Raw genomic sequence first — 17,772 nt, 5'->3', positions numbered from 1 at the left:
AAACAAATACAAAAAATAAATCATATCAAAGCGTCTGTTGTAAATTAAATACAAACCTAAACTTGATAATCTCTCCTTTCTATTTATAAAACAGGATAGCCTGTCTGAGAGTGGAACCAATGAAGACACTGGAACAGATCCCTGTATGTATAACATATGAATCATTTATATCTGTATAGTACTGTACTAAACTGATTCATCAAAAGTCTTGGTAAAAAAGGAATAAAGGAAAACATACGTTGCAGCAAACAAGGTGCAGGTTGGCAGATTAGCAACTTGCCGTTTTGTAATGTGTGACCCAAAAGTGCAAAACTTTATAATAATCTAGCTATTTTAATCGATGAATTTTATCTTTAAAAATTGTGCATTTTAATCATCATGAAATGTACAAAATGTGAAAATTAGGAACAGTGATCCATCTCATAAATGCGAAATCTTTATGAAATCCTTGTGAGTCCTCACCCATTCACATGGGTCCATGGATCAAAACATCAGAGTGGGGCTGAGTTGGAAACTTGTGCAACTTATGCTTAGCTGCCATGTAAGACCATAAGCTTGACTTAAACATCAACTAAATATTTCATCAAAAAAGAAAATCTATAGTAAAACAGAGAAACAGTTTGTAAGACATGAATCAAGAATTTCGTTTTACCCTTTTCAGCTCACTTGAACTTGAGCTGAAAGCTCAAGTGAGCTTTTCTGATCACCCGTTTTCCGGCGTCCGTCCGACTGTCTGTCCATCCGCCCGTCCGTCTGTACACTTTCAACTTCTCAAGAACCACTGGGTCAATTTTAACCAAAGGTTGTACAAAGCACCTCCAAGGCCAAGAGGATTCTAAATTTTCAAAAAGATGTACCAAGGTCTATTCCAAGGGGAGATAATCAAGAAAATGTAAAAAAAAAAAAATAATAATAAAAATAGGGTGGGGTCATTAAAAAAAAACTCTCGAGAATCACTGGTCCAGAATTTAAAGGTGAAATTTATGTGTAAGCTTCATTAGGTAGCGTAAATTCTAAATTGTCTAAATCATTACCCCCGTGTAAAGCATTTTTATGAAATTTATGTGAAAGTTTCATTAGGTAGCGTAAATTCTAAATTGTCTAAAGCATAACCCCCGTGGGTAAAGCATGTCAAAACATGACACCAGGTGAAAAGGCAGGGCTACAATAGGGAATCAAAGCTTTACATTGAAATATATGAGAAAAATCTTTTCCCCAAGAACCATTTGGCCAGGAAAGCTGAAACTTATGTGGAAGCTTTTTGAGGTAGTGTAGTTTCTAAATTGTTTAAATCATGCCCCCTGGGGTAGGATGGGGATCACAATAGGGATTACATAGGGAGAAATCTTGAAAATACTCAGGAACAACAAAGCTATGATTAATTATGTGAATATGATAGCATTTTCATCTCATGTAGATTTATTTTTGCTCATATCGTGACTCCTGTCTATAGGGTGGGCCTGAAAAGACCATAAACATTTTACATACAAATACAGGGAAGAAAATCTGATGCATAATAGTAGGGCCAAAGTGATTCAGGTGAGTGTTGTGGCCCATGGTCCTTTTGTTTTTTAATGGCGTCAAACTTTCTAGCTCGAACGTCATCTAGCAGGTGTCCAATCGAAATCGCTACCAGAATTTATGTGACCCAATATGTCAGTCGATTCATCCTAAAAAGAAAATAGTAACTGTAATAGATCAACTTCTTTGAAAATATTCATAATGAATAAAAGCTTGAAAATAAAATTGCATCAAATGATATATCTACGATTCTGTTGCAATACTCTGTTTATTTTTCACAAGAAAAACGTGATATTTGTTGCAGATGAATTTCTTAAGAAAGGGTGTGTCGAATGACATGAATAACATTTCGGCAGGATATCCATGTAACACAAATAACCCAATTGGCGGTAAAATAATCACATTATATAAACATGAATACTAAAAATGAAAAAGATAGAATTTCAAAACCTCAACCTTATATTCAATAATCAAATTTTATCACAAAAAAGAGGTTATTACAGTAACTGTATTTCTTCATTCTGCCGCATTTTGTATACCACGCCTGATCATAACTCGATCGTAGTCATAACAAAGCAGAGTCATGGTTGTAGTTTACTTGCACTACAACAATGCTCAGACATAGACAATTAGATTAATTATATATATAAATTCATTAAATTCTTCATACCCATACCAAACCATTCTCACAATTTGCTCATGAGCAGCTCACGTGAGGACTAACCAGATTTCCTCACGTGAGTTGCTCATGTGAGTCTCATGTGCAATTTAACATGCAAATTAGGTGAAATGCTCACATGAGCAAGATTCTGCACATGAGCATTTTTTGCTCATGTGAGGAATCATTTTGCTCACCTAGAATATTGCTCACATGAGGCTCATTAGTCTCATGAGGCTAATTAGTCTCATGTGCAACAATTGCTCACTTGAACAAACAACAATAGAATAAAATTTAGATTACAAATATAATATATACATGTATATTTAAAATATGATTTGTCAATAATATTGAATATTTTAAATATTCTTGAGCAACATGTAAATACATGCATAAATGTTCAGTGAACTTCATTTTTCAAACTTAAAATGAAATGAAAATTAAAATTAAATTAAATGAACAACTAGTATATACTACATAGAACACATTTCAGTCTCCGTATTAATCTTAATTATACATGTATAATTAATTAATTATGTACAATACACATTATTGTATAAATTATCAAAAAGTTAAATTTCCAGTAGATTTACACTAGAACATCCAATATAAATGTCCAGTCAACAGTTTTTGACTGCACTAGATGGATTAAAGTTGTCTCTGGTATGTCAGGCTATGTAGATTTTTTTCCAATTCCTGAATGCATGGCAATCATACTTGGGTGTGAAATAAATATTCCAGCAGTCATAAGAATCATAATCATTTCATCATGTTCCTTTTCCTTGCATTTCCTTTAAATGAGTGCCAACTTCAGAACTCTGTCTATATGTAAGGGGCCGGGGTTAATCTGCAGATCCTTCGATCAGCAACTTTTATCTGCAAAAAAATTGAATTTATAGTTATTATATTTTTCATGGTTCAATTGGTCATGAAAGGCCAGTCAATAAAAAAATCATATGCATCAATATTAAGCAACTTATCTTATTATAGATAAATTATAGATTACTGCACTTAGCTGTTATGTACACTTTGACCTAATCTAACTTACCATATTTATAGTTCTTAAAAGAATCTATAGAGAATTTGCAATACATTAAGGATTTTATGTTTGATCCTATATTCAGAACTACAATTATATAAACATTAATTATATTATGTAATGATGTAAATTCATGTTCATATATTAATCTGTGATTACTGATAACATACTGCATTTCTATCTAAATTAAGTATTAATTAATAATTAACACACAAACATACTATGTTTTATAATTACTTAATCTGAAATGAGAGAGGGATTATAAAGCCCATGCACTTACCTTTTTCTCAGCATTCTTTAGTACCAGCAAATCTTTGAAATTTTCCTAAATATATATCACAGTTCTTTTTCATTGTGGCTGCATGGTCATTCGTAATTGATCTTTAATACTTCCTCATCTCATGGACGTAAGATACATTTGTAACTCTTAAAATGTTGACATCCAGTTCAGTATGGTGATGACATGTATTTCCCAAAGCATATTTCAATTCTTTACTGTATAAATCTACCGGTATATACTTTCATGTCCCTCACAAACATTTTGGATTGAAATTTTGAACTGGTCTGAAAGCGCGCACAAATCCTGACTGGATCCCCTCATTGGATACTGCCCTAGTTTTAAGCAACTGTGGGGGACACAGCAGGTTGTTTAGGTAGAGGAAAGCATTTGCAAATTGATGGGATGAAGATTAGAAGCTCAAGAAATTAAGAAATTCCTGTCTGGCCCCAAACTATTTGTGATGCTATCATCAGGAAGCATTAATAGTTGACACATGGGCAATTGTAATGAAGGCTTGTAAAAGCTTGGACCACATAGAGTGACAAAGTACGTATTGTATTTCCTCACGTGAGCATTTGAAATGCTCACATGAGGAAATGAGACTTGTAATTCTTTGGCTTTGGTTCTACCTGTAATACTGAATTTTGACTGTGTCCAATTTCCTAACCTCTTGCTCACGTGAGAAAACTGAACTTAGAAAAATTACTACCAATGCTATATGTTTATATAAGGCTGCATGTTCATACGTGAGCAAATGACTTGACTTTTGCTCATGAGCATCCAAGTGAGCATTATTTTGCACATGTGTATTTTGGTTAGTATTTTCCTCCCTAACAGAGACTAACAATCTGCACATGAGCAAAATCCAATTCTACCTAAATTGCATACATTTCTTACTAGATTCTCATATGAGTCTCATGAGATGCTCATGAGCATTTGTTAGAATGTTTGGTACGGGAAGTTCTTCAACTGACTGAAAAGAGATGAATTTGATATTCAGCATGAACATGTTTGTTGGTGTCTAGTCAATTCAAACCCTGCTCTGTTCGGACCATATCATAATGCCCCAGAGTGATTGTGACATTTTGTTAAACAAAAAAAAGAACTGCGAACGATAGTATTGTTCTCCCGCCTACCTCCAAGTCAATTTTCAAAAGTTAAAATATTCAAATGATTTTTAATATTTATATTGATATTTATATGGATTTTCATAAAACATTACTTCTTTGGGAAAACAACGAGAGATAACTCTAAAATTTTGGTAAAACTCGTGTTTTTCACTATAGAAATCAACGGAAAACGGAAAATATTCTTAAAACATCTCCCCCCCCCCCCCCGTGAAACAAAAATTCCTTTTTACGGGTAATATGGACTGTCATTTCACAAATTCATACCAAAGCTTTTTGTGTTTCACGGGGGGGAACATATGTTTATATACAAAAAACGACAAAAATGCTTATTTTTTTTTTAGCAATTTCCAAGTGCTTTACAACTGAAACATTATATTTTACTAATATATATGCTTAAGTACAGGTCCACGTAAGAATCAGGCAAAATCAAATTTTCGTGATAAGTCAGTGTTTGAGAATTGACTTGAAACTTCACATGGTTATGCATCAGGACATATATATTACATATGTTCAATGATTTCGAAATATTCAGGCTTGTTCTAATTTAATAGGCAATATATTGAGAAAATATTATGAACATGAGTAGTACAAATCTATACAATGGTATGGATATTGAAACCTTAAAAAATTAAAACAGCAAACGTTATGAGAGAAAGTGATAATGAACAACGAAACAGCTATTTAAAAATTATAATTTTAAATTTTAAAAAGTTTGGAAAATTGCAAGTCTAGCGTTTACTACCCCGATAATTACTTCCAATATTAGTGAATTTCAGTTATCGTTCTTGATTTATGACTTAATTTGTCGCTTGAGGGCGATCCGTTGTTAAGTACGCTGATGCCGAAAAAACAGAATCAAATTGATTAAACATCGAATTTGGCATTTTATTTTGGTTTAATTAATCTACTGAAAATTAAGGAATGTCTAACTTCAAACTAAACATCTTTTTCCTTGAAATCTAGCGATACAGTGGGTGTCAAATTTGATCGGGTTCAGGTTGCTCGAAACTTGTCTGTTGACATATGCGGATTTGGGCAGGATTATTATAGTTTTACAGTTTGACTGCGTTATCAAAGATGCACAAGAGTTTATAACAGACTTCAAAGAAAATTGGTCATCGCATTACACAATCGTTGCTAAACAGCAGTTTTATTGAAACTCTCAACCATAAAGTCATGTTGGCGAGGAAATGCGGACTTATTCGAGTCATGCGACACTCGATTTGAGAACAACAACATAGCCTATGTAACACTTGATTGTGGTTATTTCAAGACACAATTATATATCTAACATTTATGGATTTATTTCCCGAAATCCTGCTGAAATATGGAAATTATCTTCTCACAAAAAAAGGAGTTCATGTGATGCAGCATGTGCAAGTAAGTAGTTTTTTAAGCTAACAGTGAGGAAAACCCTTTTGATGTCAAACAAAAATAATAAGCAAGCTTTTTTCCATTAAGCTTAAGTCCTTAATTTTGGTCTTTTTCAAAATTATTTCAAAGTTGGGTGTAATTTTTTTTCTTCTTGGAAATCTTTCGTATGAATTAGGAGAACCCCATTTTATAAAATGGGTATAGATATTTATTTTATTTTAAACTACCAATTAAAAAAAAATATCTTGCTTAAGACTTTAAAAATGTTTTTTAGAGATAAGTAATTACATTGTTTCATAATTTTAAATTTTATGCTTATTCAGAGTTTAAAATACTGGGTAATATGCCACTACATTTAATTTTTCAGAATAGTTCAAGTTGCAGAAGAGTTCTTTGGTCTTCTCAAACAGTAGAGGTTTTCTTCTCCTGTCCAAACTTCAAAATTTAGTGAAAAACGAGGAAACAAACTTTACCAATGAAAGAATTTTCTACATCACATCGAGCAGTGAATCTGGTGCCTTTTGTTGTGTTTAACCATCATAAAAGCTAGTGACAGTAAAGTAGGTTACCGTAGAACTTTAGTCCTACATTGCTCATTAACCAGTTAACTTTTGTAAACAAAGGGAATAGCATACCAGTTGAGATTTAGAGTAGCGAGTACTATATGAGAAAACAACGGAAACCATCCAAAAGTAGAAGCACCACAAGTCCATATATTGATCAAGTTCAGAATTTTGAATGTGCATGTCTGCTTGAAAAGTACTGTAGTTTAAAAAGCATTTTTTTTTAAAAATCATGGGATGGAATGATGATTATAAAGAACTGATATTGTAACAACTTTTCTTCTACAAATTTTGATCTTTGTATGATGTACAAAGTAATTTATAAATCATGTAAATTGTTAATATTTAATAAACATGTTAAACCTTTTTGCAAATTGGTCATTGTTGATTTCTTAAGAATAAACTTGGAAATTTCCATATTAAAACATTTAGTTTAGTATGTTGAACAACATGACATATTTGTTAAATATGCAATTAAAAATATCATATTGCTGCACATATAATGGTACAGTAAATCAAATGTTGCAGCTGCATCATTTTCTGCAGTTGAACAAAATCCTTTACATTCCTTTCATATACATGCATGTACTAGTATGATTTAGAAGGAGTCAAAGAACTTAATGAATTTATAATTTTATCTATAAAAGTTGAGAGTTTTAGGACATTGCTAGCAGAGACCAACATACCCTGACTTGTTTATACATAAAAATTATGTCTTCTTGTAGCATAATGTATTCTCTTTTGTTATATATAAGTTAGTATTTGACAAACAGTAAAAGCTGAAAAACTAAATGGAAAAAATAAATAAATGCTTATATAAGAAGAATCACCCAAATAGATAGTGATTGGTCATCATGTTTACTATATGAATAAAGTAATACAAGAAAACTGGATGCGCCTGCTTAGTTTTAACAGCTGTTTAAAATAAAAACAGAAAAAAATCTGGAATCATCAAAATTGGGTACTTAATATACAGAATTTCGATCCCGATCATAATTCTCTCCAAAACTATTTTAGAGAAATAAAATTAATTCCAGAGTAAACTTGGTACATTGAATAGAAAAAATCACAATAATGTGATAAATGTAATTAAGAAACAATTCAATAAAAGTTAAATTTTACACACAGTGCACTTAGATTTAGGAAAAAATCTTGTCAAACTTCAAGCAATTTATCAAAATTTCTCAATAGTTTTCCTTTTCATTAAAAACTGCAAATTGATTTTTCCACACTTTTTAAACTGGAAAACTAACAATGAGCAGTTGTTTTATTTTTCCATGTGTAATAAGCTACATAATGTGTTTGCTGTTTTTAATAATATTGTTTTAATTTCACAATGTTTGTGACATCCAAAATGTCTTGACATATAATTACAATGGTTACTATGGATACGACCTAGATACCAACTCCATGACAACTAATACAAGAAGGATACAGACTCCTCTCAAAATAAAATAGGGTTAGATAATTTATGAAAAACAACAACACTTGTTACTTCTGTACTGAACTTCCTCTTTTTTGGTTGACATTTTGGCCCATAAATGCCAGAATCTATTTATAGTAACATATCACAGCCTGGATGTGCCTTTTTGGAAAAATCATGATTTATTTTAATTACTACTGTATCAAGTAATAATATAAAAAAATATTGGCCGAATATGAAATATTCGACTTATCACCGATTGCCTGATTCTTACGTGGACCTGTACTTAATTTTATATGCATAAAACATAAGAAAAGATTTAAGAAACATTTATTCATATCCAAGACTATTTCAGAATATGGTGATGCTTTATAGCCCAATTTCAGTGGAAAATATCGTCTACCCCCTTATTTCAAGAGCTGGAATTAGGGATATTTTACTATTTAGCACTGGAATTAAAATAATCAATTTCCATTGAACTGTTCTTTGTATTAAACAAAGATTTTATGGCCAAATTGTCCAGTGAAGCCTTTCAGGCTTTTGATCCAAAATGTGCATGCTCAAAACTAATTGAAGAAAAATAGACCATTAATTGTTGCTAAATACAGGCGATTAGGTACAAACTTTTCCTTTTTACAACGCAACAAGTAGACTAATAGAAGCTGTATATGTTGTTTCTATAAATTCATAAACAAACGATAATTTCTAGTTATATCCTAAAAATAGGTTTCTATAGCCCAAAGCAAAACACATGTTTTATTGTGTTCATATCAACTCTAAATGAGAATGACTATGGGCCATAAAATACAAAGATAGCCATCTAGAATGTTTCAAAATATCAAGAAGCAAGCTGTGTTGTGTTAGTTTATTCATTGTATAAAGTTTAAATAATTTTTTTTTAATTTTTCATTTAGTTATTAGTTTTGGCCAAACGTTCTTTCATGAAGTTTGCTGGTAGATTGTTGTTGACTTCTTTACTTCATTGAGTAAAAAAAAAAAAATTCTCCCTTTTCTGATCGAACATCTGAGGTAAAAATACTAAAACATACTGAACTTGAAAAATATGAAACGTTAAATGCATTATTTTTTGGAAAAAATGTAGGGCCTCAGATTACCTAGAAATCATTTCCAGTTGCCCTGCTCCCTTCAACTCGACTCCTAGCTCCTTTATACTCGGATTGCTATTCTAATTGAGCCTAGATTTTAGCCTAAAACCCCGCAGGTCTCTTTTCTGTATATGGTCATACTGAGTTTATCCGACCTGAATCTCTTAACTAATTGCATAAACCCAGTGCTAAAACAAATATATATATATAACTTACATTTTAATATTATGCAATATTCTTTTGATATGGCCTTCAGCTTGATATTTAAATATATCAATGACGTATTATCAATAAACAATAGTAATTCTATTGATATGTCGACCCTATATATCCCATTGAACTTGATATAAGATACCACAGAGTCTGACATACGTGTTACATATTTTAATATTTTACTAGAAAAAGACATTAATGGTAACCTTATAGCAAAACTTTATGATTAACGAGATTTCAATTTTTCCATCATCAGCGTCCCTTATTTATGTAGCGAAATACCCTTGTCCCCTGTATATGCTGTTGATATAGATCTCCCAGTTGATTCAATAAGCAAGAGCATGCTGAACGAACGAACAATTTCTACATTGAGGCAAGCGATTGGAAACAAGTTGATGAATGAAGGATATTAACAGTTTTGTTTAAGTCATCATTTCGCAAGTTCTATGGTCGATATAATGACCTTGTCAGCAAATTAAATACAATCTATCATTAAGTCGAATGCTGACTGGTGTTTTTCATCCTAATTGTTAGATCATTATTTATACACTGAATTGTCTATGGACTTTTCCGTTTGCCCGATCATGACAATGAGCACACGACAGGTATGACCGATTGACAGGGGATGCTTACTCCTCAATGGCACCTACCGGTAATCCCACCTGTGATATTTTTACGAGATCTGTATTTGCTCTGCTTCAGATTTGTGTTATTTCAGTGGACTTGTGGGATTGATTACTCTTTGTTATCTTCACATTTCATAAAAATGTGTAAAATATTTATATAATATTTTTTTTACATCCTTTTACATTTGTTTAAATATAGACGAAGATTTGATTCTAGTCCTCCAATTATACATTTTAGCTCACTAAAATGTGCAATGTCTGGTAATTTCTATTTTAAAGACACGGATATAAAGGAAAATGTTGAAAATGCAAAGTAATAATAATCTGACCTTTACTTTGTAATGTCCTATGTTTCAGCTGTTGAATTGGTTCTTAATGCTGTTTCAAGAAAAATCCGAGGCATAGGAATCAGTATTCTGGAGTGTCTATTTGAAGTCAATGTGGAAGTCACTCCCACTCTCAGTTTTGAGGAGAAAGTATTTAGAATCTTGTACCAATGGAAATCCAAGAATGCACACATTGATCACTTGAGAGAATTAGAGAGCATTCTACAGAGAGAAGGTCAAGGACAAGCTGCTGAATATGTTAGAACATTTGATATTAAGGACTTTGCTTGCAGTGGTGTTGCTAGCCCAGATCAGAATGTTTCAGCAACAGAATTCAAAACATTATCCGAATATCTCCCAAAAGACTACACTCATTTTGTCCGATTTTTAGGGCTTCCTCAAAGATATATCGAACAAATGGAAGCAGATGCTTTGAAGATACAGGATAAAATATATAAATCACTTTCAAAGATACAGGAGGAATGTCGTTACATGCTTAGCCGACAGAAGGTTTGCAATGCATTGAGATTTATAGACAGAAATGATGTGATAGTTGAACTTGGATGGACATCACGCAAACGAAAAAGAGATGACTGATCGGGAAACCAAAAGTGGATTTTGGATTCTTAAAGCTGTGTATGTTACCGTCTTGTCATTGAAAATTAAATCAACAGGAATAATTTTTATGCAAAAGCTTGTAGAATAGCATCCTATTACTGTAAACCAACTTTTATTCACGTGCGAGAAATATTCACGAGTTTTGTGACCTACTTTAACTCACGAATATTAATCGCTGCGAACCATTTATTTTGCTTTGTATTTGTAGAGAATGTTTCCTCAGTCGCGAAAATTAATTGTCGCGGATTGATTTTAAAAGGACTAATCGCGAAAAAAAGATGACGGGAATGATAGTTGGTTTACAGAATTTGTTTGTTTAAAGAAGACTGTCCATATTTGAGAAAGGTTTCAAACTTACTGTTAACTGGAGTATCATTCATTTCTTGTGCTGTCATGATCTGTAATTTTTATGTTTTTTGTTGTATTTTTAGTTGTTCTTAGTGCATGAAAGGTGAAAGCGTGTGAAATAGTTACATATAACATGACAATTTGTATATACATTCATTACTGCAAATTAAGTCACTTAGTTATATTAAAAAAAAACAGATGTCTACTCCTTAAAAAGATAAGCTTTGTTTCAATAGCAAATGTAATTAATACACTCATTTATGTACGTTATCTATCAAAATGATTGTGTTTTGTCATAAAAAAATTATTGTAGTTTTGCTTAACTTATTTGTCTGGTAATACTTGTGTTATATATTTTTTCTTATGAGATTTGTTAGTATTTAATTTTATTTCATGTAATGATAAATACACGTCAACAGCATGTTATGTGGGATAATTGTTAACTTTACTTGAACAAGAAAAACTTGTTTAATTTCCCACTTATTGATTTGTCATATATCTTGAAAAACACAAATTTCATTTTTTATGCTATATCAAATTAATTTGTCTCTTTGTCCACTTGTATTTCCCTTTTAATTCAGTTTATGTAGCCCGTGGTAAACAATTCCTATCTTATAGACTTATTCGATGATTTAAATGAAATTTTTTCCGTAATTGTTAAAATCTTATCATCGAAAAAGTCATTAAGTTAAGATCTTTTCATCATAAATGTGAAAAAACCCAGATAATTAGGATCATTGCCAAGGCACGGTTATCTGGAAAAATGTTTGCTATATGGGCTTTTCCTCTAGTGTAAAATAGTGATTGAGAGTGATCTACCAACAGTCACGCGATTTTTGCAGTTACACTTGCAATATTTAAGTCACTTAAAAATTTCAGTAGTGCAAGGACAAAATAAAGTTTTAAAACAAAGTTTATTTTGTACATATTTTTTTAACTCATTGAAGATTGTGAAAAGTGCTGCGATTCTGTACTGATTGTTCTCTTCCATTTTTATCCCCTCGCGCAACTAGTTGCGGAGGGGATATAGCATCGCTACTGTGCGTTTGTGTGTGTGTTAGTGTGTTAGTGTGTCCGTTACAGCTTGTGGGCAAGATTTAAAGAGAACCTTTGGACTATCAATTCTCAGCTTCCACATACTTATGTGGCATTGGAACTCTATTCATTTTCAAATTAATCGGTAAAATATTTCTAAAAATATCGCGATTTTACTACCTTCAAACCCTGAAATTTTATGTACGACTTGACAATATTCCCTTCCGCTTAATCAACCTGGAAAATTCGGTTCGCTTCGACAGACTCGCTTCAGTAAATTCTACTTTGTGTTTGCGAAATTTGGGAAAATATTTACAATCTTATTATCATGAATTAATAGAGGATATAACAAATGTGTATTCATAAGAAAAATAGTGTTATCTTTACCTCAGTAACCAGTATAAGAAATTGAACTTGATTGAATAATGAAGGGATCTGGGAATGTTGCCCTACAATATGGCGGCTAAGGGAAATAACTCCTAGGTAATATATGTCATAGGAAAAGGGTCTATTGTCATATTATTGAAATGTCTTTATATATTCCTGAAAGCTATAAAGACATTTCACAAGTTTCAGTGACCTCTCAACACCGGTAAATTGTCATTTTTTATTACGAAGAAAGATTGCTTCCGCGGGTATTCTTAGATTTTAAGCATATTGCATGCAACTTTGAGATTTACATAGGTAGGTAAATTACTGAAACCTAGAGCATACGTGATATGTTTCTGCGAATTCTGGATGTTTCGGGACCGCGATGTTTCGGGACCCCGACGTTTCGGGACCGCACAACACGCATCGGGACTTGGGTTAACACGTTTCGGGACTTGAAATAAATTTGTTTGAAACATGAATCAGATTATGCAGTACATGTTTAGCATGATATATAAGAATTTTAGTAGGCCTATAAGACATTAAAATAATGTCGACATAAAAAAAATGTCGAACGTGTGCAGTAGTACTAGTTGGTCAAAATATGTTTCAAAAAGGCTAAGGTACCTCGAACTCGTGAAGAATTTGAATGCTCAATTATCAGTCAACTTTCTCCTTCAAATAAAGTATCTAGATTAAAAAAAAATAATTGAAATATTTAAATCCGCATTATAAATTTTTATTTAAGAATATTTTTTTTTACATATATTTAAATATACATTTATATTTTTAACATATATCCTATGCAAAGGAGCTCAGTCAATAATTTAATCGAATACACAATTATAAAATTATCAAGGTTATTTTTGAAATTTTACAATTCAGAAATTCACTTGTATGGGATTTATCAAATGTATATATTCCTGATAATTTTCATTTGTACGCGAAAGTAATCGTGTAAAATTGCATTTTAATCCCGATTTGAAGCTTGGGTGAATAACATTGACATCCGTTTTCAAAACAATTCCGACTGATATTAGGAGAGAATAAATACAATGTAAAAAAAAAAAAAAATTAAATAATTTTTTTTTTCATTGTTATTTTTCTTCTCAACTTTGTATTAATATCTGTTACTGCTGTAAAGCTCCTGCATTTATTCTTTAATTATTTCTCCTGTAAATTCAACCATAATACACTGTATGTAATAATATCATTCTATTGTGTTTTTTTTTCTCTCTCTCTCTCTCTGACATACATACATATTGTACAAATCCATTAGACTTCTTCTGTATAATTAGAACGTCATTCATTTGTGTGAATCGACATCATTTCTAATTTAACATGTATGTCAATTTCAAATATTAGTTTTTAAGCAGCTTCAAAACGTGTTTTGTAACTATCTAATAAAGGTCTGTCACCTTAATCATAATAATAAGGAAACGGATTAGTATAAGTTTTCAAACTTGTTTCTGAATCCTTTTTGTTTGTTTGTTTTTTGTACTACTTGCCTGTATTTTCTGCTTGTAATTTTCAAATACACGTAAAATATGGTTTAAACTAAAATAAATAAACGAGGGGTGTCCCAGAAGAACGCAAACTTTTAAAATATTTCATAAACTACCTGACCAAAGTTATTTCCAATTTCTAACTACTATATTAAAAGTTCATTTCAGCTGGTTTATTCCTAAATTCCGTATACCAAATTAATTCAAAAATTCATTTATTAAAAAAAAAAAATACGTAATTACTGGAAGCACAAAACATTTTCTGGCTCATTGTAACATTTAAAAACATTTTTAAATTATTTTCAAAAAAGATTATGGTATTATTTCTAAGACACATTTCATGGAATTGATTTAAAACGTTTTAAATCAAAAATGATATTATAAATATGTCTTATTTGCAAATATTAAATTCATGTTTTGTTTAGAAAATGTTTATAAGACATTCTAGATTTTAAAAAAAATTGACTCCGTCACTAGGTCAACTTGAATTTAAAATTTCCACTTGAGCACATTAAATAGATCTTATGATAAAATTTGAAATGTTTAAAACATTTTTAAGGTATGTCACTCCTGACATTATTTGTATCAAGAATTTTAAGAAAAAACGAAAAGCTGACGAGTGACATACAATATACCTTAAATCTGTATCATACAAAATGATGTTACTAAATAACATTTGAAGTCTAATTTTTTTCCCATAACATTTCAAGAAAGAAAATCTTTTAACAATACATGTACTAGTTTAAACCTTTTGAAAAAATATTTTAAAACGCTTTTAAAAAAATGCAAAATCACAAGATTGATTCATTTTCAAAAAGTTTTTGAAAACATTTTGAAAACGTTTATATTTATATATATATTTTTTTATGACTGGATATTACTATTATCAATTTTATCTGAATTATTTCATTTACAAGTAAACAAAAACAAAGAGCAATAATATTTTTTCCCACATTTTTACATCATTATTTTTTTAAAAATAATTTCAAGAAAAGCCATGGACACACAATCTATTTAGTTCTCATTACCGGCGGTGCCTTCAAGTAACACTTCCCTATGTACAGTATCAGTCGGGATATGTGTGTGTGTGTATCCTAATTGTTGTTTTAACAATTTTCTGACATGTTGTTTTAAACATATTGAACGGTAGCTGGAGATCACATAATAAATATTATCAATTATCATTTTAAATAAAGTTCATCAACGTGAGAAATCTTTTCTAAATTATGATTCAATTTCGCCCCCCCCCCCCAAATAAATATAGTAAAGTTTTACTCTTCTTCGTCTGTTGTGAATTAAATATTGAAGTATATTTTTTTATGGCAATAATATACATGTAAACAACTTCATTATATACATGTATAAATAAATTATAATGCGGCGTATTTAGCTTGAAATAGTTTTATATTACGTGCTATGTGTACTTATAAAAACATACTACATGTATATCACCATAATACAATAATTTGTTGAAATCCCGAAAAATTTAACCCGAGTCCCGAACCGTCTTTACCCAAGTCCCGAACAGTCTTGTCGCTAGTCCCGAAACGTCGTATTAGTCAGGTCCCGAAACGTCGGGGTCCCGAAACATCGTGCACCCGTTTCTGCTAGGAATAAGGGAAACTGTCCAATTACGTATGCATGTTATTCCCCCTCCCCCACGATGTTATGCACTTTGGTTTAAAAATGCCCCCCCCCCCTCCCCAAGATGATTTTGTTGAAAAAAATAATTTGTGCTGCAATATATTTTATTTTCTTTACCTTTAAATATTTTAAACCTAACTAGTTGATTGTATCTTCATTAACGTCCCTCTTGAGAATTTTGCCATTACCGGTGAAGTGCCTGCCGCGAGGGGATGCTCCGCTTAGCGGTGCTCTTGTTAATATCCTATTTGTGTGTCTGCATGGTGGATTTTGTGCTGGTTAAGTAAATTGAATATAGAAATAACTAATTTGTTTCCAATATTTCAACAGGATTGCAGCATTTTTCATGTAACTTAATGTTTCCAAAGTTTATGTTTAAAAGCTTACTATGTTCTTTTGAGTGTATGCTCTTGCACTAGAGCGATTTATGAAGACCCTCACATTGCCCTCAAATGTACATACAGGCAAATATACGACAGTATAAATCAATTAGGAAATGCAATAACATATATGAGTTAAATTATAAAAAAGACATAACATCTAAGTTATAGGCATTTAAAGAATCTGTAAAAATATTTCATTCAATTATAGAATACATTTTTTATTGTATAAATATTCCTTAATCGGCATCTCACTGCATATTTAAACTACGTCATAATTTACGAAATGACGTCACATCAGGTCATATCGATTAGTGACTGTTTATATCGTGTTATGTGGGATTTAACTAACGACAATAAAAAAAAAAACAACAACAACAACAACAAAAAAAAAAAAAAAACAACAACAAAAAAAAAAAAACAAAAAAAAAAAAAACAAAAAAAAAAAACAAACAAACATTTTACAGGGAGTTTTAATGCAGCGTAATTCTCTTGCATATTTTATAATCGGAAATCATTTCATCTTGTGGTATTTTACAGAATTTGTAGATTTAAGTGATGTCATAGTTACCATACATTTCCCGTACAAGTTAAGTCACGCCTCCTTTTTGTGGCATTAAATGTGTTGCGTATGGAGGGTTATTCCATGTTTGAGGATAGGCATGTATTGGTTTTAAAGGTCACGAAGTGTTTTTAGCTCACCTGAGCTGAAAGCTCAAGTGAGCTTTTCTGATCACCCATTGTCCGTCATCCGTCCGTCTGTCCGTCTGTCCGTCCGTCCGTCTGTAAACTTTTCACATTTTCCACTTCTTCTCAAGAACCATTGGGCCAATTTTAACCAAACTTGGTACAAAGTATCCTTGGGTGAAGGGGAGTTTAAATTGTTAAAATAAAGGGCCAAGTCCCCTTACAAGGGGAGATAATCAGGAAAAGACAAAATAGGGTGGGGTCAATATAAAATCTTATTCTCAGGAACCACTGGGACAGAAAAGCTGAAACTTATGTGGAATCATCCTGGGGTAGTGTAGATTCTAAATTGTTAAAATCATGACCCCCGGGGGTAGGGCGGGGCCACAATAGCGAATCCAAGTTTTACATAAAAATATAGAGGAAAAATCTTTAAAAATCTTCTTCTCAAGAACCACTGAGCCAGAAAAGCTGAAACTTATGTGGAAGCATCCTGGGGTAGTGTAGATTCTAAATTATACAAATCATGACCCCCGGGGGTAGGGCAGGGCCACAATAGGAAATACAAGTTTTACATTAAAATATAGAGGAAAAATCTTTAAAAATCTTCTTCTGAAGAACCACTGAGCCAGAAAAGCTGAAACTTATGTGGAAGCATCCTGGGGTAGTGTAGATTCTAAATTGTTCAAATCATGACCCCCGGGGGTAGGGCGGGGCCACAATAGGGAATCCAAGTTTTACATTGAAATATATAGAAAAAATCTTTAAAAATCTTCTGATGAAGAACCACTGAGCCAGAAAAGCTGAAACTTATGTGGAAGCATCCTGGGATAGTGTAGATTCTAAATTGTTAAAATCATGACCCCGGGGGTAGGGCGGGGCCACAATAGGGAATCCAAGTTTTACATTGAAATATAGAGGAAAAAT

The 17,772-nt window shown here is 31.8% G+C and overlaps 1 protein-coding gene across 1 annotated transcript in view; it reads left to right on the top strand.

The window, feature by feature from the left end:
• The window catches only part of LOC133201887 (uncharacterized), a 33,764-nt gene extending 22,872 nt beyond the window's left edge, over positions 1 to 10,892 (top strand). The window contains exons 4-5 of the mRNA XM_061337680.1: positions 95 to 143; positions 10,291 to 10,892. Coding sequence (XP_061193664.1) covers positions 95 to 143; positions 10,291 to 10,856 — 615 coding nt within the window. The 3' untranslated portion in view covers positions 10,857 to 10,892. The remainder of the gene's footprint in view (positions 1 to 94; positions 144 to 10,290) is intronic.
• Positions 10,893 to 17,772: the final 6,880 nt, after the last annotated feature.

The sequence above is a fragment of the Saccostrea echinata genome, unplaced genomic scaffold (assembly GCF_033153115.1).
Source record: "Saccostrea echinata isolate AGI-Se365-2 ecotype Australia unplaced genomic scaffold, CSIRO_AGI_Sech_v1 ptg000046l, whole genome shotgun sequence".
Classification (NCBI taxonomy): Eukaryota; Metazoa; Mollusca; class Bivalvia; order Ostreida; family Ostreidae; genus Saccostrea; species Saccostrea echinata.
Note: the sequence above shows the minus strand (reverse complement) of the source record. Positions and strands in the feature narration are given on the sequence as shown.